Below are 26,513 nucleotides of genomic sequence, written 5' to 3' on the forward strand. Positions count from 1 at the left end.
TCAATGGAGGGAGTTGGGTCCGTAATATATATAGAACTAGGTTATCCGCGTAAAGAGTCACCCGATGCTACACCCTGTCACGACTCATACCCCTCCATTGACTAGAGGTCCTCATCGCTATAGGGAGTAGCTCCATTGCCAAGGCAAACAAAAGTGGAGAAAAAGCATAGCCCTGTCTAGTGCCCCTATTTAATGGAAGCAATCTGAGTGTGGAGTGTTCATGTGAATGCTGGTCCTGGGGCATTATATTAACAAGCAAATCCAAGAGGCAAATCTATGGCTGAATCCAAATCTCCCGAGAATCTCAAATAAATATTCCCATTCCACTCTATCAAATGCTTTTTCAGCGTCAAGCTATACTGTGACTTCAGAGGAGGGGGAGAGAATACCGTTTAAAGGTGATGTATATTGACCGACAATTGATGGCCCTTCACAAAGCCAGTTTGATCCTCCAAAATTGTACTGGGAGGCAAGACTCCCACCAGAGCACCAGAACCTTAGCCAGCAGCTTAATGTCCATGTATATAAGTGAGATGGCTGGGTATGAACTGCCTTCGGTCCTCCTTGAGGAGTAAAGAAATAGAGGCTTGAGAGGGTCAGAGGCAATGAACCCCGGGATAGGGAGTGATTGAACATGCCCAATAACAAGGGTAACAACCTGTTCCCAGAACTTCTTGTAAAACTCGATTGGAAAGCCATCCGGACCCAGGGTCCAGCGAAACTGCATCAGCCCCAAATCTCGTCAGGGCATAATGGGGAGTTCAACTCGCAGCTCTTGTCCACCTGAAGCCGGGATGGGCAGATGGTCCAGGAAGTCAGACATGATCGATTTATCTGTAGAGGGGTCCAATTACTGGTTACAGTAATAGGATTTAAAAGCAGTATCGATCTGGAAAGGAACAGGGACAGGTTGTCACCAGGATTAATTATCTGAGGGATCCTACGGGAGGCCGCTTGATGTTTGAGTTGATGAGCCGGGAGATGACTGGCCTTATCCCAGTACTCATAAAGTACCCAGGAACGCTGTAACTGGCACACAGCCTTGTTAGTGGACAGTAGCTTTAACTGGGTCTGTAATTTTTTTCTTGCTTGCCAATAGCTCTGGAGTAGGATTGAGCGAGTATTGGTGATCCACCTCTAGAATGGAATCCACATGCCTCTGCTGCTCCAACTTTGTACTCCGCATGTAAGCTCTGAAAGTAATAATTCCCCCCCCCCCTCAAAAAGATGGCCTTAAGAGCCTCCCACAACGTGGAGGGGAAAATTGAGCCGGACTTGTTTAATTTAATATAATCATCTATTGAGGTGGACACATGCTCACAAACCTTTTCATCTGCTAGAAAAGTAGTATCCAATTTCCAGGGGGGCCAGACTCCAGCAACAGATCAACAGAATATTAGGCATGATCAGAAATACCAGTTGCTGAGTACTCAGCCACCACAACCGAAGGGAGGAGAACCTACATAAAATGTGAAAATTGAATGTGGGAATATTCATGATGGACATGCGGAAAAAATCCCTGTCATTCTGGTGCAAAAAGTGCCCGCCCTCCATCTGTGCCATAAAAAAAGACAAGGCCCTGGCCATCCCAGATGGGACAAGAAATTTGGGTTTGGAACAATCCAATTTAGGGTCCAAAACACAATTCAAATCTCCTCTTAGAATAAGCTGGTGCAAGTCAAGGTTGGGGAGGGAGGCTCACAGAGTTGATAAAATTTGTGACACCCCAATTAGGGGCATAGATGTTAACAAGTCAGGAGTATAATGGAATACTCTCCACTTGCCTGGATGAGTGCACTCCAACAACACTTGAAGCTCAAACACCATCCAGGACAAAGCAGCCTGCTTGGTTGCTACCCCTTCCAAAACATTCAAACCATCCATCACCCATTCCTCCACCGCCAACAAACAGCGGTAGCCATGTGTACCATCTACGAGATGCACTGCAGGAACCTGCCAAGGTTCCTTGGGCAGCACCTTCCAATCCCATGCCCACCACCATCTAGAAGGACAAGAGCAGCAGGTACCTGGGAACACCCCCACCTGGAGGTTCCCCTCCAAGTCACTCACTAACCTGAATTGGAAATAAAGTACAAAGAGAACAAAGAACAATACAGCACAGGAGCAGGCCCTTCTGCCCTCCAAGCCTGTACTGGTCATGATACAAACCTTTGCTAAAACCCTCAGCACTTCTTTGTGCCGTATCCCTCTATACCCATCCTATCCATGTGTTTGTCAAGATGCCTTTTGAACGCTGTTAATGTATCTGCTTCCACAACCTCCAAATTAAAAATTTGTTGCATTCAACTACCGAAACAAGATTGGACTCCAGAGGTGCCCCCATACTCTTAATAGTAGCTCCTTGAGCTTCGGTCTGCCTTGTGGTTTGAAGAACCAAATTAATGAGGGCCAAGGCCTCTTCTATCCACCGACAAGTTTTGGCAGTGTTTATCAAGCTCACCCGCCAAAATGCTGCTGCGAGCCTCTGCCGTTAATGGAATGGGTGGAGAGGAAGAAGCTACCTCTGCCATCTTACCTCCACTTCAATCTTGAGAGGCTTCAGAATCGGTCGACTGGTCTTGGCTTGAAATTCTTGTCTTTGTTTCCCTTGTGCATCTCCAAGGAAGGAGAACCGTTCCCGCTAAATTTCAAATTTCTGAAAGTAAAATATCCGTGGCACCAGAAAAAAGGGCAAAATGACCAGCTTTCCAGCGGTAGCCACGTCATGTGCCTCTTCCCCTCACATCATGCCACCAGAAGTCCTCTTCGCCTTTACACTGAGATCTCTTTCATGCTTCCCAGCTCTCCATTAAAGACAAGGACACGTTTCTTTAAAATCTTGGTTAGACCTGCTTCAGACTCTGACATAGAGTCATAGAATTTACAGTGCAGAAGGAGGCCATTCGGTCCATCGAGTCTGCACCGGCCCTTACAAAGAGCACCCGACTGCAGCCCACGTATATACCCTATCCCCGTAACCCAATAACCCCCACTTAACATTTTTTGGACACTCACGGCAATTTAGCATGGCCAATCCACCTAACCTGCACATCTTTGGACTGTGGGAGGAAACCGGAGCACCCGCAGGAAACCCACGCAGACACGGGGAGAACGTGCAGACTCCGCACAGACAGTGACCTAAGCCGGGAATCGAACCTGGGACCCTGGAGCTGTGAAGCGAGTGTGCTAACCACTATGCTACCGTGCTGCCCCGTGAGGGGCACATCGACCCAGTTTATTTTGATTCTCTCCAGCCAGGTTCTCCCAATTTGGGCTGGATAGTTACCTTTAACGACATGCAGGGACAAGTCTGCGACCTATCCACTTGCTGCACATTTACATCGATATGGCCCCTCAACTGAACCACCTCCTCAGTAAAGGTTTAGTATTTTCTTTTGTGGGTTTGAAGCCAAATGTCATAGTTTCTCTTTGTAAACAGTTCCTTGTACCAAAGAAACTGCTGCTCCAGTGTCCACCTCCACTTCTAATAGTTGACTGTCCGGTAAAGGAGTGACCCAGTAATGATTTGTTGTGCCCGCAATGGCCAAGATATTCAATGACAGTTCATCATCTGACTGTGACTCTGCTACTTTTTCACACCCTTTTTATATCACTTGGATCTTTTCGACTCTATTGTGGGTCGGGATTCTCCGCAATCGGCGCGATGTCTGCCGACCGGCGCCAAAAACGGCACGAATCAGTCCGGCACCGCGCCGCCCCAAAGGTGCGGAATTCTCCGCATCTTGAGGGGCCGAGCCCTCACCTTGAGGAGCTAGGCCCGCGCCGGACTGATTTCCGCCCCGCCAGCTGGCGGGAAAGGCCTTTGGTGCCCCGCCAGCTGGCGCGGAAATGACTTTGCCGGGCGGCGCATGCGCGGGAGCGTCAGCGGCCGCTCACGGCATCTCTGCGCAGGCGCAGTGGAGGGGGTCTCTTCCGCCTCCGCCATAGTGGAGACCATGGCGAAGGCGGAAGGAAAAGAGTGTCCCCACGGCACAGGCCCGCCCGCGGATCGGTGGGCCCCGATCGCGGGCCAGGCCATCGTGGAGGTACCCCCCGGGGCCAGATCACCCCGCGCCCCCCCCCCAGGATCCCGGAGCCCGCCCGCGCCGCCTTGTCCCGCCGGTAAGAGAGGTGGTTTGATTCTCGCCGGCGGGACAGGCATTCCAGCAGCGGGACTTCGGCCCATCGCGGGCCGTGAATCGCCGGGGGGGGGGCGCCAACCGGCACGGCGCGATTCCCACCCCCGCTGAATATCCGAGAATTCGGCAACCAGCGGGGGCGGAATTCACGCCAGCCCCCGGCGATTCTCCGACCCGGCGGGGTGTCGGAGAATCCCGCCCTGGGTTTTCCATTTGATGCACTTGGGGCTGGATTCTCTGTCGGCGTGATTCTCCATTTCGCCGGCAGCGCACACGCCTGCGGATTTTCCAACGGCGTGGGTGGTACCCCCAATGGGGTCCCACTGCTGGACGGGGCGCGCAGCACCCGAAAACAGTGCGGCAGGACGGAGAATCCCGCCCTTGTTTCTTGCTTTTTATGTTTCTTGTTTGGAACTTGTTGTTTCTTTACCCCACATTCGATGTATCCCTTTTACTATAATTCCTGTGTTTGTCCTAGCAGTCTTCTGCTGCATGCCCAGTTTTTGCACATCGGTGTCCATTTTGAACCTGTCTCTGTATTCGGGTCTCAGCCGACATTTTATTGAATCTACTGCTCAAATGTAATTGTTGGGCTTTCTTTGCTAATTCCATAAGAGATCGCAACTGCTAAAGCTTTATTTAGGTCTAAGTTGCTTTCCGTTAACAGCCTTTTTTGGATAGCTTTGCTTCTTAACCCATAAGCTAGTCTGTCTCTAATGGTGTCATTCAAGACATTTCAAAATTCAATATTCAGCTATACGCTGTGATTGATTCACCTCTGTGTTGGTTATGGAACCTGAACCTCTCGGCAATGACCAAAACTTTAGGTGAAATTTGGCTCTGCAATATCGCCACAATCTCATCAAACGTTTTGAGCCTGGTTCTCCTCACCGCACCAGACTTCTCAGGACGTTGAATGTCCCGTTTCCTCTCTTTCGCCCCCCCCCCCCTGTACTCGGGGAAAGTTGGGACTACAATATCTGCCAAAATTTTATTTGCTTGGACAAGATATTTAAATCTGCCAATATACGAGATCCATAGAATTATAGAATAGAATCCCCACAGTACAGAACGAGGCAATTCAGCCCATTGAGTCTGCACCGACCCTCTGAAAGAGGATTCCACCCAGGCCCACTTACCCACTGTATCTGAATAATCCTTAACCTAACCTACACTGAGGGGCAATATAGCATGATCAATCCACCTAACCGGCACATTTTTGAACTGTGTGAGGAAAGCAGAACACCTGGAGGAAACCCACGCAGACACAGGGAGAATATGCAAACTCCACATAGTCACCCAAGGATAGAATTGAACCTGGCTCCCTGATGCTGTGAGGTAGCAGCGCTAACCACTGTGCCACCTCACTGCTCGCTGTTCACATCATCTGGTCCCACAGCGCCACAAATGTTTTACTATAGAAAGGGCTTGCGTGAGCACGATGTGCCACAAAATTGTTTTAGTGTGGCATCACTTTTTTAACACCAGGTAACCCTGAGCTCAGCCAGTTTCCTTCTGAATTTGGGGACATCCTCTGCTCTAAACTATTAATGCACGGTGCTTGTTACTCATGATGCTTCCTGTACTGTTCCAGATGTTTTCACGAGGTGAGCTTCTTTGCGATGTTATTCCCTCCAAAATCTACGTTTGAATTTCGGTTTCTTCGATGGCTATTTGGCACCCCTCCATTGCCAGCTTTGGTGTAGCAAAGTTTTCAACTTCTTAATCCTAATCGGATGTCTGCACATGGATCAATGATTTTTCAATTTTTTTCTTCTCTGGGAGTTTGCCAGCATGTTCTGACCTCTTCATCGCCAGTTTGCTTTGTGGTAAGGTTAGGCTTGCAGACCACAAAGGTAGAAACAACAAGAGATTTACTGGAAAGGTGTTTACTCAGCCCGACTCTCACTCTGATCATCCTCTTATTTCTCACGTAGGTGTAGAACGCCTTGCGGTTTTCCCTAATGCTTCCCGCCAGGGCTTTTTCATGCCCACTGCTTGCTCTCCTCAGTCCATTTTTGAGTTCCTGCCTGATTACATTGTAACCCTCTAGAGTGATGCCAGATCCTTGCTTCTTCAACCTTACGTAAGCTTCCTTCTTCCTCAACACCACTTCTCTTTTCATCCAAGGCTCCTTCACCTTACATTCCTTCCTTGTCTCAGTGGGACAAAACTGTCCAGCACTCGCAGCAGGTGCTCCTTAAACAACCCCCACATTACTGTTGTGCATTTCCCTGTTCCCAATTTATGCTCCTCAGCTCCTGTTTAATAGCAGTATAATTTCCTCTTCCCCAATTAAATATCTTCCCATACTGTATGTTCCTATCCCTCTCCATGACTATGGTAAATGTCAAGGAGTTGTGGTCACTGTCACCGAAATGCTCTCCCACCGAGACATCTGACACCTGGCCTGGTTCGTTGCCAAGCACCAAGTCCAATATGACCTCCCCTCTAGTCGGCATATCTACATATTGAGTCAGGAATCCTTCCTGGACGCACCTGACAAAATCTGCTCCATCCAAACCATTTGCACTAAGGAAGTTCCAGTCAATATTAGGGAAGTTGAAGTCACCCATGACAACAACTCTGTTACTTCTGCACCTTTCCAAGATCTGCCGCCAATGTGTCCCTCCATCTCTCTGCTGCTATTGGGGGGGGGGGTCTATAGAAAACTCCCAATAAAGTGACTGCGCCTTTCTTGTTTCTGACTTCCACCCATAATGACTCAGTAGACAATCCCTCCTTGACTACCTCCTTTTCTGCAGCTGTGATGCACTCTCTAATAAAAGTGCCACCTCCCCCCCCCCTCTTTTACCTCCCTCCCTATCTAACAACAAGTTACAGAGGGACATAGATAAGCTGGAGCGCTGGGCTGAGAGGTGGCAAATGGAGTTTAATGCAGAAAAGTTTGAGGTGATTCATTTTGGAAGGAATAACAGGAAGATTGAGTACTGCGCTAATGGTAAGATTCTTGGCAGTGTGGATGAGCAGAGAGATCTCGGTGTCCATGTACATACATCCCTGAAGGTTGCCACCCAGGTTGAGAGGGTTGTTAAGAAGGCGTACGGTGTGTTAGCTTTTATTGGTAGAGGGATTGAGTTTAGGAGCCATGAGGTCATGTTGCAGCTATACAACACTCTGGTGCGGCCGCATTTGGAGTGCAATTCTGGTCGCCGCATTATAGGAAGGATGTGGAAGCACTGGAAAGGGTGCAGAGGAGATTTACCAGAATGTTGCCTGGTATAGAGGGAAGATCTTATGAGGAAAGGCTGAGGGACTTGAGGCTGTTTTCGTTAGAGAGAAGAAGGTTAAGAGGTGACTTAATTGAGGCATACAAGATGATCAGAGGATTGGATAGGGTGGACAGTGAGAGCCTTTTTCCTCGGATGGTGATATCTAGCACGAGGGGACATACCTTTAAATTGAGGGGAGATAGATATAAGACAGATGTCAGAGGTAGGTTCTTTACTCAGAGAGTAGTAAGGGCGTGGAATGCCCTGCCTGCAACAGTAGTGGACTCGCCAACACTAAGGGTATTCAAATGGTCATTGGATAGACATATGGACAAGAAGGGAATAGTGTAGATGGGCTTTAGAGTGGTTTCACAGGTCGGCGCAACATCGAGGGCCGAAGGGCCTGTACTGCGCTGTAATGTTCTATGTTCTATGTTCTTCCTGCCTCTGTGAAATCCATGTCTTCGTAATGGCCACAACATCGTAGATCCATGAAGTACTGATCCGTGCTCTAAGTTCATCTCCCTTATTCCTGATACTCCTTGCATGGAAACAGACACACTTTAACCTTAACCACTGAGTACAACTTTGTCCTATCAACTGTCTATCCTTACTCATAGACTCGCTGCATACTATTTCTGCCCGTTCAACAGCTACCCTATCCTCTGATCCGTAGCTCTGGTTCCAATCCACCTACCAAACTAGTTTAAACCCTCCCGAAGAGCTCTAGCAAACCTCCCACCCAAGATATTGGTGCCCTTCCTGTTCAGGTGCAACCCATCCTTCACAGGTCCCACCTTCCCCAGAAGATATCCCAATGATCTACATATCTGAAGCCTTGCCTCCTGCACCAGCCCTGTAGCCACATGCTCAGCTGCACTCGCTCTCTGTTCCTTGCCTCACTAGCACATGGCACAGGTAGCAATCCTGAGAATACTACTCTGCTCGTCCTGCTCTTTAGCTTCCAATCTAACTCTGAAAATTACTTTTTAGAACCTCATCCCTTTTCTTAGCTATGTCATTGTGCCAATGTGCACCACGACTTCTGGTTACTCCCACTTCCCTCAAGAATCCTGTAGACTCGATCCGAGACATCCCGGACCCTGGCACCCAGGAGGCAACATACGTTCTGGGGGTCTCGTTCGTGACCATAGAATCTCCTATCTGTTCCCCGAACCATTGAGTCTCCTATCACTATCGCTTTTCTGTTCTCCCCCCTTCCCTTCTGAGCCACAGAGTCAGGCTCAGTGCCAGAGACCTGGCCGCTAGGGCCTTCCCCTGGTAGGTCCCCCCCCCCCCCAAACAGCATCTGAAACGGTATACTTGTTTTGAAGTGGAACGGCCACGGGGGACCCCTGCACGGTTTGCCCGTTCCCTTTCCTTCCCCTGACGGTAACCCAGCTACTCTTGTCCTGAACCTCGGGTGTGGCTACCTCCCTGTAACTCCTCTCTATCACCCACTCTGCCTCCCGGATGATCAAAGTTTATCCAGCTCCAGTTCCCTAACACGGTCTCTGAGGAGCTGAAGTTGGGTGCACTTCCCGCAGGTGTAGTCAGTGGGGACACTAGCGGTATCCCTTACCTCCCACATCCTACATCCATTAGTATGTCATGTGATCAGACAAGTGGCCTTGTTTCAATTCGGATAAAACATGAATACACAACATTAAGAATGACGATGCCATCCTTGAACCTGGAAAACATTTTCAACAACTCCTCAGCTGTCAATTCAGCAACAGCTGTTACGCCAGGCCAACACCTATTGCCTTGTAATAGAATCCATGGGTGACCACCATGATGGGAAAGCTGCAGTATACAGCTGAACAGTAGAAAGACAACAAAGCCTGCAGCCCGATTTTTTACAGGTGAGCTGTTCAAAGCATCATGATGGGCCTTTACTCACCAAGACTTTACGTATTTATCTTATGTATTTTGAAGGTGAAACAACACCTTCCCCTCTGCCCCACAAAACTTCAGGAATGTCGTCATTATATTTATCTTCAAGAAATTAGGTGAATCATGCTATGGAAACTATCAAGACATTTCTCTTCTTCTACTTAATTGGGTGGCGAGTAAGCCACAAATAGCATGAGGTTGGGACCCTCAATTTACCTGATCCTGGGGTCCAGGCCCAAAATCTTGCCCTTGGAGTTGGTTTTGGAATGAATTGAGGATTGGTCGAGCAGGTAAAACAGCCAGAGTTGAGGATTAATAGAGGGACATGGGGATGAAGCTATTGTGGTGGTTAAAACAGGTTCATTTTACTTTTCTCCGATGATCTAACTAGACTGTGCCATGTGGTCAGTGCAGAGATGCTGTCGATCAGACACACCAACAAAGAAAAACATTATGGACTGTAACTTCTGAGCTCCCCAGTGTCTGGTTTGGGGGGGGGGGGGGGGGGGGGGGGGGTGCACTGGGAAATCACTCTCTCTGAGGTTCCCAGGTATGCAATTTGCCCAGGAGGGCAAATGTCCTACAGATAATGTAATTTAAATCGCAACCCCGCCCCTCCCCTCACCAGATCCTATCCACCTACCACCTATCTTAGACACTTACAGGGCAGCACGGTGGCACAGTGGGTTAGCCCTGCAGCCTCACGGCGCCACGGTCCCAGGTTAGATCCCGGCTCTGGGTCACTGTCCGTGTGGAGTTTGCACATTCTCCCCGTGTTTGCGTGGGTTTCGCCCCCACAACCCAAAAGATGTGCAGGCTAGGTGGATTGGCCACACTAAAATTGCCCCTTAATTGGAAAAAATTAATTGGGTACTGTAAATTTATATTTAAAAAAAATCTTAGACACTTACCTTCTCCCTGGCTTTTCAATTTCACTGGGCCCTTTAAACCTACCTGATTTACAGCAGCTGGTGCAGTAAAATAAGGGTGTGTGGCCCCTTTGAATTCACAGAAGCTGAACTGCAGTGGAGCCTGCGTGGAATCTTTTGATGTAGGCTCCAAGCAGCTCCAGCAAACAGAAGTGTCAGCGTAATTGTTGAGGACAGGTAAGTATGTATGTATTTCTTGTGATTCCCTCAGCTCTTTTGGGCGGTGGCCATTTATAGATTTTTTTAAATGTCATTTACTGATTTATTGTATATAAAAAGAGAAATCTGCTAGACATTTCATTTAGTTCATGAATAGGAAATAAACATTCTTCTCCTCACAAAAGAGTTTCCCCATTCATAGAATCATAGAATTTATAGTGCAGAAGGAGGTCATTCGGCCCATCGAGTCTGCACCGGCCCTTGGAAAGAGCACCCCACTAAAGGAGGAATCTGGAGCTGCGTCATTCTGATGTCATAATCCCACCTCTTGTATGGTCAACCCAACATATTTTCATCCTGCAGAGTTGGGGCACGCTGGAGTCAGGGCCACTACTTCTTGAAATAGGACTGATGCGGGAAGATTAGAAGACCTACCTTCATCTGCGGGTCGACAGAAAATTGAGGCCCCCTATCAATCTCACCCCAATCTCACTGAACCACTGCTCATGCGCCCTCACCACCACTTCCTGCCACATTCACTTCCCCTATATCCACGATATGCAAAACCCATAAACCCACCCCCGGGATCGGAGGCCCCCTGGTGGTTGGCCTCTGGGAAGGGTTGCACCCTGGTACTGATTAGAGCTCATATCCCTTATAGATGAGTTGGGTCTTTGGGGGTTCTAGAGGTCATGTCGGGGTTCAAGAGATTGGGGGGCGAGCGGAGCTCCTCGGTGCAGGAAACGCGACTAAGTGCGGCCTTGGCGGTGCATTCCTCGCTGAGGCCCCGGATTGCAAGTGTCCCATTCGATAGCATGGTCTTTCTCGGCGCAGCGAGCACCATGTAACACCTGGCTAAACGCGCTTGACACGGGACTCTGTTGCAATTTGGCTAGATCGCGCCCTTAATGTTGAAAGAATTGTTATAGTATAGTTTAGTTGAGGCGGGATCAGCAAGAGGAGGAGGTGGGATTGGGGAATTGTGTGTATAAGCCATGTTGGCTGGATGTGATTGTGGGTTGGGGGGGGAGGGTTGTTATTGACTGAGTTTTGTTTACATTTGTATTTGCGGTTATAAAATCATAAATGCCTCAATAAAATGTTTTTTTTTTTAATTGTTGATAAAGTTGCTAAACCTCAATCGTATTAAATTGGTGGGTAACGCTAAACTACTAAACCTTTTGGTATCAAATAAAGCCTCTTTCCTGCTAGATACTTTCTGTCCTGTAAGGTGCTAGAGAACAAGTAGGAAAGAGCAAGGAACTACAATGAGAATATAAACAAAGAAACAATATCAACTAAGAAAATAGAAAAGAATTTAAAGGACAGACTAACAAAAGTAGAGATAATTTGAAGAAATAAATAAAAATAAAGAAAATAAATATAATTTGAAATCCTGAAATAAACTACTTTTGCTTGCAAAGAATACCAGTTCATCACCTATTCCTAAAATGCGAATTGAAATGCAGGGCCTGGATGTTGGTTGTTAGTTAATCAGACATTGAGGAGCAGGTAGAAATCAACAGAAACAGCAAGCTTAATTCTGGAATGTTAGCAGAAATGTTCTTGTGATGTAATGTAGCAGCTTTGACATCAACATTTAATACTAAATTTCTGTGCATTTTTTTTGTCATTGCAAAATTTCAATTTAGAACATAGAACATTACAGCGCAGTACAGGCCCTTCGGCCCTCAATGTTGCGCCGACCTGTGAAACCACTCTAAAGCACAACTACACTATTCCCTTATCGTCCGTATGTCTATCCAATGACCATTTGAATGCCCTTAGTGTTGGCGAGTCCACTACTGTTGCAGGCATGGAATTCCACGCCCTTGCTACTCTCTGAGTAAAGAACCTACCTCTGACATCTGTCTTATATCTATCTCCCCTCAACTTAAAGCTATGTCCCTTTGTGCTAGACATCACCATCCGAGGAAGAAGACTCTCACTGTCCACCCTATCCAATCCTCTGATCATCTTGTATGCCTCAATTAAGTCACCTCTTAACCTTCTTCTCTCTAACGAAAACAGCCTCAAGTCCCTCAGCCTTTCCTCATAAGATCTTCCCTCCATACCAGGCAACATTCTGGTGAATCTCCTCTGCACCCTTTCCAATGCTTCCACATCCTTCCTATAATGCGGCGACCAGAATTGCATGCAATACTCCAAATGCGGCCGCACCAGAGTTTTGTACAGCTGCAACATGACATCATGGCTCTGAAACTCAATCCCTCTACCAATAAAAGCTAACACACCGTACGCCTTCTTAACAACCCTCTCAACCTGGATGGCAACTTTCAGGGATCTATGTACATGGACACCGAGATCTCTCTGCTCATCCACACTGCCAAGAATCTTACCATTAGCCCAGTACTCTGTCTTCCTGTTATTCCTTCCAAAATGAATCACCTCACACTTTTCTGCATTAAACTCCATTTGCCACCTCTCAGCCCAGCGCTGCAGCTTATCTATGTCCCTCTGTAACTTGTAACATCCTTCCGCACTGTCCACAACTCCACCAACTTTAGTGTCATCCGCAAATTTACTCACCCATCCTTCTACGCCCTCCTCCAGGTCATTATAAAAATGACAAACAGCAGTGGCCCCAAAACAGATCTTTGTGGTACACCACTAGTAACTGGACTCCAGTCTGAACATTTCCCATCAACCTCCACCCTTTGTCTTCTTCCAGAAAGCCAATTTCTGATCCAAACTGCTAAATCACCTTGAATCCCATGCCTCCGTATTTTCTGCAGTAGCCTACCGTGGGGAACCTTATCAAACGCTTTACTGAAATCCATATACACCACATCAACTGCTTTACCCCATCCACCTGTTTGGTCACCTTCTCAAAGAACTCAATAAGGTTTGTGAGGCACGACCTACCCTTCACAAAACCGCGTTGACTATCTCTAATCAAATTATTCCTTTCCAGATGATTATACACCCTATCTCTTATAAAACTTTCCAAGATTTTGCCCACAGCAGAAGTAAGGCTCACTGGTCTATAGTTGCCGGGGTTGTCTCTACTCCCCTTCTTGAACAAGGGGACAACATTTGCTATCCTCCAGTCTTCTGGCACTATTCCTGTAGACAAAGATGACTTAAAGATCAAGGCCAAAGGCTCAGCAATCTCCTCCCTAGCTTCCCAGAGAATCCTAGGATAAATCCCATCTGGCCCAGGGGACTTATCTATTTTCACACTTTCCAGAACTGCTAACACCTCCTCCTTATGAACCTCAAGCCCTTCTACTCTAGTAGCCTGAATCTCAGTATTCTCCTCGACAACATTGTCTTTTTCCTGTGTGAATACTGATGAAAAATATTCATTTAGCACCTCTCCTATCGCCTCTGACTCCAAGCACAACTTCCCACTGCTGTCCTTGACCTGCCCTACTCTTACCCTAGTCGTTCATTTATTCCTGACATATCTATAGAAAGCTTTAGGGTTATCCTTGATCCTACCTGCCAAAGACTTCTCATGTCCCCTCCTGGCTCTTCTTAGCTCTCTCTTTAGGTCCTTCCTAGCTAACTTGTAACTCTCGAGCGCCCTAACTGAACCTTCATGTCTCATCTTTATATAAGCCTCCTCCTTCCTCTTGACAAGTGTTTCGACTGCTTTAGTAAACCACGGTTCCCTTGCTCGACCACTTCCTCCCGGCCTGACAGATACATACTTATCAAGGACACGCAGTAGCTGTTCCTTGAACAAACGCCACATTTCCATTGTGCCCATTCCCTGCAGTTTTCCTCTCCATACGATGCATTCTAAGTCTTGCCTCATCGCATCATAATTGCCTTTCCCCCAGATAATACTCTTGCCCTGCGGTATATACCTATCCCTTTCCATCACTAAAGTAAACGTAATCAAATCGTGGTCACTATCACCAAAGGGCTCACCTACCTCCAAATCTAACACCTGTCCTGGTTCATTACCCAGTACCAAATCCAATATGGCCTCGCCTCTCGTTGGCCTATCTACATACTGTGTCAGGAAACCCTCCTGCACACATTGGACATAAACGGACCCATCTAAAGTACTCGAACTATAGCGTTTCCAGTCAATATTTGGGAAGTTAAAGTCCCCCATAAAAACTACCCTGTTGCTTTCGCTCCTATCCAGAATCATCTTTGCAATCCTTTCCTCTACATCTCTGGAACTTTTCGGAGGCCTATAGAAAACCCCTAACAGGGTTACCTCTCCTTTCCTGTTTCTAACCTCAGCCCATACTACCTCAGTAGACGAGTCTTCATCAAACGTCCTTTCTGCCACCGTAATACTGTCCTTGACTAACAATGCCACCCCTCCCCCTCTTTTACCACCTTCCCTGAGCTTGCTGAAATATCTAAACCCCGGCACCTGCAACAACCATTCCTGTCCCTGCTCTATCCATGTCTCCGAAATGGCCACAACATCGAAGTCCCAGGTACCAACCCATGCCGCAAGTTCACCCACCTTATTCCGGATGCTCCTGGCATTGAAGAAGACACACTTTAAACCACCTTCCTGCCTGCCGGTACACTCCTGCAACTTTGAAACCTTACTCATGACCTCACTACTCTCAACCTCCTGTATACTGGAGCTACAATTCAGGTTCCCAAGGCCCTGCTAAACTAGTTTAAACCCTCCCGAAGAGCATTAGCAAATTTCCCCCCCAGGATATTGGTACCACTCTGGTCCAGGTGTTGACCATCCCATTTGAAGAGGTCCCACCGACCCCAGAATGAGCCCCAATTATCCAGAAATCTGAAACCCTCCCTCCTGCACCATCCCTGTAGCCAGGTGTTCAACTCCTCGCTCTCCCTATTCCTCGTCTCGCTATCACGTGGCACGGGTAACAACCCAGAGATAATAACTCTGTTTGTCCTAGATCTAAGTTTCCACTCTAGTTCCCTGAATTCCTGCCTTACATCCCTATCCCTTTTCCTACCTATGTCGTTGGTACCTATGTGGACCATGACTTGGGGCTGCTCCCCCTCACCCTTAAGGAACCCGAAAACACGATCCGAGACATCACGCACCCTGGCACCTGGGAGGCAACACACCAACCGCGAGTCTCTCTCGTTCCCACAGAATCTCCTATCTATCCCCCTAACTATGGAGTCTCCAATGACTAACGCTCTACTCCTCTCCCCCCTTCCCTTCTGAGCAACAGGGACAGACTCTGTGCCAGAGACCTGTACCCCATGGCTTACCCCTGGTAAGTCGTCACCCCCAACAGTATCCAAAGCGGTATACTTGTTACTAAGGGGAACGACCACAGGGGATCCTTGTACTGACTGCTTCCTCCCAGCCCCTCTCACCATCACCCATCTATCTTTATTCTTTGGAGTAACTACATCCCTGAAGCTTCTATCTATGACCACCTCTGCCTCCCGAATGACCCGAAGTTCATCCAGCTGCAGCTCCAGTTCCCTAACGCGGTATATGAGGAGCTGGAGATGGGTGCCCTTCCCACAGGTGAAATCAGCAGGCACACTGACGACGTCCCTCACCTCAAACATTCTGCAGGAGGAACATTGCACTACCTTCCCTGCCATCCCATCTGGATAAAAAGAAAAGAAAAAGAAAGAAAGAGCTTACCTGTTATTCACTCCCCTTCTCAGCAAGCACTCACTCAGCAACCTCTGTGCCCCACACTCTAACACCTGAGGGAAAATAAAAGAAAAACTACTTACCAATCACCAGCCAATCTCTTACCTGCAGGCTGTAATGTCACGGTTCAACTTCCTTTTATTTCTACCTGCCCTCGAGCCTTCCTCTTGATCTTTACAGTGGTTGTTTTTTTTGGTTAGAGGACGGGGAAGGGAGGGAAACACTGAAGAAGTTAGTTAAAAAATTTACTTGCATATTTTTGTCATTGCCAGAATTTGGCACCGTTGTGCCATACAAATAAAAAAGAGTTATACCCTGCCACAGTTGGAGCTCTGTCCTATTATTCATCAAGGCTCACCTTCTCAATCTTGCCCCTCACCTGAGGTGTGGTGATCCTTGTTGTGTTATGCTTCTTCACGTAGCATAAGCTGCTTCCTTGATGTATACTCTGACAAAGGAAGGTTCAGACTTGGAGATAGATTTAACACATTTATTGAACAGTTAACAATTCTCCTACTTGAGTTCGACTCTCTTGCTAATCTTGCTATAGTAACTCAATCTAACTAACCAGTCTGCTCTAATCCATGCGGTGGGTGTGATGCTTCCTGATATGCCCCTGTCTCTCTGAGTGTTGCCTGTGGAAAATAGAAAGAGCATGTGTGCCCTGTCCTTTTATATGGGTAGCCCCCTTGTGGTAGTGTCACCTCTGGGTGTGTCTTGCCTGCCCATTGGTCATGTCCTATCTTACTGACCTATTGGTTGAATGTCTGTGTGTCATGATGTCTCTGGTGCTCCCTCTAGTGTTTATTTAGTCTTAGTGTATTTGCATTAACCCGTTGTGTATCTACAGTGATGCATATCACCACAATCCTGGGGCGAAATTCTCCTACCCGCCCCGCCACATTTCTGCGCCGACCGGCCGGCGGGAGTCTCCGTAACACCGGCCGGTCAATGGGGTTTCCCATTGTGGGGCAGCCCCACGCCGTCGGGAAACCCCCCGGTGCCGGCAGAACGGAAACTCCCGCCGGCGGAGAATGACGCCCCTTAGGTTTAATCACACCAGTCAGTTCTCCCCCTCAAAGGGGAAAGCAGCCTCTGGTCATCTGGGACTATGGCGACTTTACCGTACCTGTCGAAAACCTCGAGCCATAATCAGCGACTTGCGAGAGGCTCACTTGGTGGCAGCTTTTGCCTGGCCTTCATCTATGTGATTATTGATGTTGCATCAGAATGGACATCTGGCGTTGCTCAGATACCATGCCCATCAACCTCTGTAACTAGCTGAACTTGTACTGCCAAGAGCACCAAGGTAAAGGGAATAAAACTGGAAAAATGCCAATTTAAAAGTGGGATAATTGCAAATGAAAAGTTACGTTGCTTGTACTTTTCACTCATGGCAACATTTTAGACTTAGTTTGTCTGAAACTAAGGAGGATTTTCTGCGCCCTCTGCAGTGTGTTTCTCATCAGTGGCAGGTGACCCATCGTTGGCCGGCGGCAGGATCTTCTGGTCTGCTGCTGTCGATGGGATTTCCCTTTGAATCCTCTTCCCACTGCCGGGAAACCCGCGGCAGGTCTTCGCTGACGGCAGGACCAGACAATCCTGCTGGCAAAAACGGCCAAATCATCCACCTTCCCAGCAACAGAAAAAGGTCCTCATAATGATTGTGTTCATTATGGCATTTTAATTTTAAGGGCTATTTTAATGTATAGTGTTTATTTTTTTAACTAACGGCTCATCTTGGATAGTTTCTGAAAATTGTGTTCTCCTTTATCTAGACAGTGTTGTGTTGGCACAGAATTAGTGGACTGGATGATACAGCAAACACCTTGTGTCCATTCCCGCACACAGGCAGTAGGGATGTGGCAAGTGCTGCTTGAGGAAGGAGTCATGAACCATGGTAACACCATTATCTGTTTTAATTAATACTGTACCATTAATGTACAGTTAACAAATATATTTGGTTATGTCACTTGGTTGATTGTGGACTTTTATAAGGAGGTTTAAAATCCAATACATCATTATGTTTAAATGAAATTTGTGCCCCCAAAATAATTTTATATTAATAAACATTTCAGACATGTTTACAAAACTTTAGTTGCATTCACTCAAAGGATTGTGAAGAGGAAAAAGTGAAGTCCTGGTGCCTGGAAAATTGTGACAGATAATTATGTAAATGTTTATGCTTTGGCAATGAGACTTTGATGAGCATATAGTCCAGCAAAACGTATAGCCGACCAGTAAATGGAGGACAGATGGAACTAGGTGCTAAATGAACCTTAAGAACTGCTCTCCAAAATTTCTGATTCCTTTGTACCCATCCTGCACCTGCATAACTGATACAGATGATCCCAAAATAAATTCCTTCATTTTATTGGAGGGTGACAATGGGAAAAAAAGACAACCATGTATCAGGAAGAATTATGAAATTGGATGAGAAGTGATTTTGAAAGAAAAGAAGTAGTGACTAGCATTTAGCAAAATCGTTTGGTTTTGAAGATCAACTCAGTAGAGCATCGCAACAATTGGCACAGGCACTTGTTTCAAAACTACTTTAAGGCATGCAATATAAAGTGAATAAGCTCACAGGATGGATCAAAGAAAGGGGAAATATCATAACCAAAGCATTACGGAAGAGTCAGCAGCACCATGACACCCATGCTGCCTGAGAGCAGGTCTGGACCCTCAAGGTCCCGGCCCTCCAAGGGACGCCCGTAAAGATCATCTCAGGCAACAGGGCGTGGAAGTCAGAGGCTGCCTCTTTACTAAGACTAAAGAGGTCCAAAGTAAGCAAAAGTAAACAACATTTATTTTACAGCCATTATATACATGAGTACCGGTAGAACCTCACCGGGCACTCTCTCCTTTCGCTCAGTTCCAGACTGGCCGAACTTTTATACAAGTAGGGGTAAGCTACCCCACTCCTAGCGGGGAAGCTCATACTCCTCAAGGAACATGGGGAAAACAATCATCGCCACACCTAATGGCCAGTGCAGGTTATTATAACCTCGTCCTCAGCTGTGGAACTTGGTGAGATACCTAGACATAGAGGGATGGTGAGGAAGGTTAAGAGATTATAGTCACAGCGTGGACATGGCTGAGTTTAAGCACAAATAGAGAGTAATCATCTATGTTATGTTATGAATGTGTTATGCTCCCTAAAAGTGCCCCTCCTTTCTCATTTCATGAAGCATGCACACCCAACCCCAACATTTAGGCTGGAAATGCAACACCAGGCACATCCGTTATCTCCTTCTGAGAGAATGCTAGCTCAATGTTTGTTCTCCACCATCAGCCCCCCACCCAAACTCTCATTGGACCAATGTAGTCATGCTGGTATAATCCTGATCTTGAGCACCCTCACACACCTAACCCCAGGCCAATGCACAGGCCTTTCATCTGTACAAGTATTCTTTCCTCATGAGGAAGCCATCGGCTGAAAGCTTCTGAGAGTCTGGCCACCGGCACAAAAGGTGCATACTCACACCTGTGCCACTAGCCTCTGAGGAGGCAGTAGCAGTTGAGATGTGTCATTCAGCATCAAATCGCCCACAGACCACACTGTTCAGTGGCTGGTCATGTTCAGGTTCCTGTGAGGTAGGAGTTAGACAATCGTAGGAGATATGAGGACGATTGCTCTGTCCTCGCTGCAAGTTGTCATCATTCTCCTGCATCATCCGGTCACGGGCCTTCCATGCCCTGCCCATGAAAGGAGTGATCACTAAGGAGACATCCCGCTGGCATCTCTCAAAGGAGGTCTCAGACCCCCAATGCGGGGGGGGATGGGGACATTTTTGTCCACCCTAGTTGTGGTTTTCCCCAAAGCGAGAGGCAATCGGGGGATCCTGAGTACTGCGCCCCATTTGGGCCCCTGCCATTTCCCGAGATCCTTCCTCAGTCCCCCCTGAGGGTTGCACCTCACCATCCTCCTCTACTTCCTCCTCCTCTGAGGAGATGTAGACAGTACGAAGTCTTACAACACCAGGTTAAAGTCCAACAGGTTTGTTTCGATGTCACTAGCTTTCAGAGCGCTGCTCCTTCCTCCTTCCTCATTCACCTGAGGAAGGAGCAGCGCTCTGAAAGCTAGTGACATCGAAACAAACCTGTTGGACTTTAACCTGGTGTTGTAAGACTTCGTACTGTGCTCACCCCAGTCCAACGCCGGCATCTCCACATCTGAGGAGATGTGGCAGTCATTCAGCTCCTCACCCCATTGCAGTGCCAGGTTATGGATTGCACAGCATACCATGATGATGCACGAGACCCTCTCTGAGCTATACTGGAGGGCTTCCCCCGACCGGTTCATATCTTCCAGAACCATATCTTCAGCAGGCCTATCATCTGCTCCACCAGTACATGTGTTAAAGCATGAACCTCGTTGTAAGGAGTCTCTACAAGTATTTGCGGTCTCCACACTGGCGTCATTAGTTTCTTCCTGAGGGGTAAGCTTCGTCTCGAGGAGCCATCCCTCTAGCTGCTGCTCTCCATCTAAGATGACTGGGATCAGAGAGCATCCAAGAATGTAGCTGTTGTGGACGATCCTCTGGAAAAGGGCACACGCCTGCATAATGCGCATTGCATTGTCACAGATCATCTGCACATTTAAGGAGTGGAATCCCCTGTGGTTTATAAAGGGTGCCCTATGCTTCCATGGTGAACACAGAGCCACATGCGTGTAGTCAATCAGACCCTGCATTTGGGGCAGGCCAACCATGCGGGCAAAGTCAATGGCCTTGGGTGTCCTGGCTAGCCTGGTCCTGCTCAAAGTTTGTATCGTTTTGCACCCTCACAAATAGCACATTGGTCACTTCCCTTATGTACTTATGTGTGGTGGGCTGCAGATGCCGCAGAGGCCCCCATGCAGCCCTGAAATGAAACACTGACATAAAAGCTCAAAGCGGCTGTGATTTTCAAGGCCACTGGCAATGGGTGACTTCCCGGCCCATGTGGCACCTGCATAACCTGGCAAAAATCATCTACCGTTCCTCTGGGCAGGCACAGTAGTCTCTGGCACTGGATCTCTGTAATCTGGAAGTACACCTGTGCCCGGTATTAGGAAAACAAAGATAGTTTTAAGGGATTTATATTTGTATTGGTAAACATTAGAAATAAGGTATAGTTTTAAGTCGGGTTAATTTAATATTTTTGTGCCTGAAAGGGTACAACCTCTAGTTGGATTCATTATGGCAAAGGTGTTTGTAGTGTGGAGGTTGGTTTAAATTCCAACTGTGCTTCTACTGTGTTTAAAGAGGGCTACAGCATGAACAGTAAATTGACCAGCTGTTGTTGCTTAGCAACTGGAGCCTTGAAAGATAGAGAAGCTTTTAAGTTTTAGTTTAGCTAATTGCAGTTGGAGATATGTAGTGAGAGAGATGGAAGCTCAGCTAGAAGCAGTTGGTTTTAGAAGGCTAGAGGGAACATCTCTCTTGGCCTTGCTAGAACAGATGCCAGAAATCTATAGTCCAGCTAAAATGAAGAGAAGTTTCCAAGAAATCTGGAGTTGACTGAACAGATGAAACTAGGAACCAGAACAGATTACTGTGAAGTAAAATCCCAGAGAGTTTGAAAAGCATTGGATTGTGAGAGACCAGAAAGATATCTGCAGTGGTGCTAAGGTTTGTGAGAAATTACTAGTTTGGAAGACACTATTTGAAATAATTGTGGAAATCGGTGGCTGAACCTCTGAGTTTGTGTCAAAGCCTGAAAGCAAAACCTCGGTGAAAGCAGCGGAGGGAAGATTTGAAAGTGTGACTTTTGAAAGTGGAATTTGAAATCACTTGTGTGGAAGCTGGAGTTCAGCGAGTCAAGGTGGCTCACAGTGTAATAATAATCATCTGGGGGGGGATTTTGAGGAGAAATCCACAGACATTCACTTGGGTTCATAGAGGATGTCTCATCACAGTCATCTGTGTGCTTCAAACGGTCTTTGTGTGCTCATGAGACCATTGTAGTATAAGGTGTACTTTATAATCGGTGTTAATCTTACAAAACCTGTGTGTAACTGTTAAACTAAGGGGGAGTAAAGGAGAAACGTTGTCCCTCAACGTTTTATAAAAAAATAAAAATTATGGGGCAGCACGGTAGCATTGTGGATAGCACAATTGCTTCACAGCTCCAGTATCCCAGGTTCGATTCTGGCTTGGGTCACTGTCAGTGCGGAGTCTGCACATCCTCCCCGTGTGTGCGTGGGTTTCCTCCGGGTGCTCCGGTTTCCTCCCACAGTCCAAACATGTGCGCAGGTTAGGTGAATTGGCCATGATAAATTGCCCTTAGTGTCCAAAATTGCCCTTAGTGTTGGGTGGGGTTACTGGGTTATGGGGATAGGGTGGAGGTGTTGGCCTTGGGTAGCGTGCTCTTTCCAAGAGCCGGTGCAGACTCGATGGGCCGAATGGCCTCCTTCTGCACTGTAAATTTTATGATAATCTATGATGGTCTTTTGAGCTCGGATTCCATTCTGGGATCTTCCCGTCCAGTTAGAACACCAACTGGGACCATAACACCGGTAGTGTCTCCTCTGAGCCACCTCAATGTGTGGCCCTGCCGCCAGTAAGTCAGCGAGCTCTGCCACTGCCTTCTCTGCAGGGCGTTGGTCCAGTCCACGTGCAGCCACACATTTGATGCCCCCTCAGCGCATGGAGGAGGCGCTGGCCAACTGCTATCGAGCGGAGCAGTGAGGCTCAACCTCCAGGCTTAGGGCTGAGGATGGTGGATGGGCAACCAACCAAAAAGAAGAGAGGCCATCAGGCCAGACAGCCAGCCTGAAGGACATGAGGTCATCGAGGCCTAAGGCCTGCCACCCAAGCAAGAAGTAAGCAGAGCAGTTGGGAGCTGCGAAGGTGGTCAGACAAGTTCCGGTGTCATATCTCAGGGAATCTGGGACCAGCGGGAGTGGGCGACTCGACCAGAACCAGAGGCCAGCCAGGCAGCAGGGCTGAGTGTGAGAATGAGGGCTGAACTGGGCAGCATCTGAACTGGGCAGTGAGGGCGAGAGAAAGCGGAGGCCAGATAGCCAGCAGTCAGCCAGGAGCACATGCGGTTGTTAAGGGTCAAGGCTCGAGGCCTGGCTACCCGCACGAGAGCCAAGACGTGAGCAGAGCAAAAGTCAGGAGGTGAAAAGAAGGCCAGACGAGTCCCGGGGAATTCAGCAGCAGCGGCCAGCAGGAGCAAGGCAACTTGACCAGAGCCAGAGGCCAGCCAGGCAAGGCGAAGAGTGAGAGGACTGGACAGCAACCAACATCTTTCTTTCTTGTTGCTTTTGCATTTTGAATTTACTGCCTTTTTTTGTGTCAGTCATTTCTCCCTCTGATCGATTGCGGTCTCTTTTATGAGACCGGATTGCCTTGAACATTAATGTAATTGGGGCGGGCCACCACTTCACCAGGGGGCAGCATGTGACATGGGCCCCTTCAAAGAGGAACAACGCAGGGCCCCAAAAGTGTAAGTCCGCCTCTGACTCCAGGACTATTGACAATGGCCAATCACACTCTTCATACCCTACAGCTGTCTTTTGCACTGTGAAGGTGTGGGGCTGGTGTTACTGGCCCCTTCGTCCCCTCTGTGTCAGGGTCCTCTTGCTTCATGGAGCTAATCATCAGCCCATGTCAGAGTCCCCCATATGCAGCTTGGCAGTTTACTGGACCCCTCCCTGAGACCTCACAGTTGCCTCCTGTGCTGATCCTGTGAATTTATCCACTCCCACCCAGTCCAGTTGCCACTCCAGAAAGGCATTTCCTCCAAGGAATCACTGCTTAGGCACCAGCAATAGGGACCCAAGAAGCACAAAATCCACACCAAACGGCAGACCCCTTGGAGTCAGAGGTCCACAATAATGAGGGCCTACAAAGGCCTTCGAGAAAGCAAACCTGCCCCACAGTGCCTCGACCCCACCCCCTCTGCCCCAGGAATGACTAAGCTAGTTCCCCCACATCCTCACCAGTGCTCCCACTCCATTGGACTCCCTGGTGGGCAACGGCAACCTGCGTGCTCACCTCTGATATCCCCTTCGGACGTGAGAGTGCCAGGTTCATGTTTTTATTGAGCTTTTGTGCTGGCGGGATGGCTCATAGATTAGATGCCAATATATTAAAATGATATGCGGGAAGCTCGTTATGTCACAATGCATGGAAATTCAGGAGATGCTCTTGCCAGTGAGAATCTCGCTTCCCATATCGCCGTTTCGGCTGACGACTAATGCGAGCTCAAAATTCGTCTCTGCCACAGAGCTCAATTATGCAGCAAGAGTCAAAAACGAATGAGAAGATAACTTGTGGAGATGCGATACAATACCCAATGGAATACAAAATATGAAATTAGAGCACTGTTTGGTTTTTAAAAAAATGATTAAGCTATAACTGCAAATCAAGGGGCTGGGTGCAAACAAATAACTGGCATGTTCATGACTGGTATGGAGCACTTCACATGAAGAGTGATTTATGCCTGGAACAATTTTCAGGGGAAATCCATAGAGACAGAATAAACTCTAATCTTTCAAGAGAGCATTAGTAACTGTGCTGAGTTTATCATTTTCTGTTGAAGGGTGAATTAAACGTACTGAAGAATGTCGCTCATCTGTATTCACCTTGTTGATCTTTTGTGAGGATACCGAAAATCTGGTAGCTTAAAACAAATAATTTATTTTGTACTCTGTTAAGATGTTCAGTTTTTAAAAAGAATGGACTCGAAGACCGATTTAATTTCTAACTTTTAAACCATTGTTATCTTAGTGGACCAAGAGCACAATTTCCAGGACAAGTACCTGTTTTATCGATTCCTCGATGATGAACAGGAGGAAGTCCTTGCACCCACAGATGAGGAGAAAAAAGAGTGTGAGGAGGAGCTACAGGAAACCATGCTTTTCCTTTCTCAGATTGGGCCAGATGCCCATATGAGAATGATTTTACGAAAACCGTGAGTAAAATCAAATAAATTATGCCAACACATAATAGGTAGGCTGGAATTTAAAATGGGAATCTACTGTTTAAAATATGTTTGGCTGCAATCTCAGTATCATTTCGTTTAGAGCTGGTAAATCAGTCAAAAGCTGCTCGATTGTCTCACTTGGAATTTAGGAATTGATCAGAAAAATCTTGCATTTGTTACAGTAATACTTCAGTTTAGATCAAATGTGTTTACTTTGGAAGCTTTGCAGGAGCCACTGTTTTACAACTTTGTCCATGTTAGACCCTCACAGATGGATGGACCTCTAGTTTTACCAGGTTCACAGCTCCTCAAATGTTGCATCCATTTTGTCTTTTCAGCTTTCCATCTTTGCAGTTGCATAACTTAAAATAGTATCTTCATAATTTGGAACACAAGATACATTCAAACTGTATTTTGTAAGTAGTACTAAACCTGATTGTAAAATACATATTGGAGTGCAATTCTCCCAATTGGAGACTTAAGGGCTCCTGCCAGCGGGAAAATTGGTGTGATTCCCGTTGGCGCTAGGAAAGACCTAGTGAGCCATGGCACACCAGGGTTCTTGCTGAGAGGGGCAGGACCTATAGGCTGACAAGTCCCACTCCTTAGAGACCCAAAAGGGCATCCCGATGTCAGATTCCTGCTGCAGCAGCAAGTCCCCCCTAATCACTGGCAAGGCCACCCACCCCGATTTAACCGGCCCTTCTGGCCCTGCCACTTCAGGCACATTGCAGTCTGAGGGGTGGCAAGGGGGTGACAATTGCCTCCAGGGTGCCGAGGGGAGTCCTTCATGGGTGGGGGGGCTTGGAGAGACTCAGGTTGGGGCTCTTTTGTTGGATGGGATTGTTTGGCTACTCTTCCCATCTGCAGCCTTGAAACCCTTTAAACAGATGCTGAGAACATAGAGAGCCTCTTTTGTAAAACTGCAGTTAGAAAAGCAACTGCTTCTGAGTTTTTAAAAATAAATTTAGAATACCCAATTCATTTTTTTTCCAATTAAGGGGCAATTTAGCGTGGCCAATCCACTTATCTTGCACATCTATGGGCTGTGGGGGCGAAACCCACGCAAACACGAGGAGAATGTGCAAACTCCACATTCTTAGTGTTGGGTGGGGTTACTGAGTTATGGGGATAGGGTGGAGGTGTTGACCTTGGGTAGGGTGCTCTTTCCAAGAGCCGGTGCAGACTCGATGGGCTGAATGGCCTCCTTCTGCACTGTAAATTCTATGATAATCTATGATAATCTATTACAGTGACCCAGAGCCGGGATTCAACCTGGGACCTCGGCACCGTGAGGCAGCAATGCTAACCACTGCGCCACTGCTTCTCCGAGTTAATGGAGCTTTATAAATGAACATTCTTAATCCTCCATTTGAAACTGCCTGGACCTGTCAATCAGAAAGCTTGTAAACGGCAATAGTGCATGAAATTGAATGTAAACAATGCAGTTCAATGCTTTTCTAGTGTCATGTGAGAGTACCTTTAAGAAATGGGTGTTTATAAATGGGTGTTTACTACCGCAGTGATGTCAGAGAGTGGGTGGAGCTGGGCTATCTATCAGCTTTTTACTTCGTTTTAGGCTGTTTGCTGCAGGATGTGTTTTAGTTTCGTTTTCAGTGTTGGAGCTGAAGCCAGGCAGAGC

At 47.4% G+C, this 26,513-nt stretch overlaps 1 protein-coding gene across 7 annotated transcripts in view; it reads left to right on the forward strand.

Annotated features, from left to right (window-relative positions):
* rapgef4a (Rap guanine nucleotide exchange factor 4a) overlaps window positions 1-26,513 on the forward strand; it is a 631,693-nt gene that overhangs the window by 436,007 nt on the left and 169,173 nt on the right. For all 7 annotated transcript variants that reach the window (XM_072476111.1, XM_072476137.1, XM_072476128.1 and 4 more), the window contains 2 exons: window positions 17,731-17,852; window positions 24,676-24,859. In XM_072476111.1, the coding sequence (XP_072332212.1) occupies window positions 17,731-17,852; window positions 24,676-24,859 (306 nt within the window). The remainder of the gene's footprint in view (window positions 1-17,730; window positions 17,853-24,675; window positions 24,860-26,513) is intronic.

This window comes from Scyliorhinus torazame, chromosome 2, assembly GCF_047496885.1.
Source record: "Scyliorhinus torazame isolate Kashiwa2021f chromosome 2, sScyTor2.1, whole genome shotgun sequence".
Lineage (NCBI taxonomy): Eukaryota > Metazoa > Chordata > Chondrichthyes > Carcharhiniformes > Scyliorhinidae > Scyliorhinus > Scyliorhinus torazame.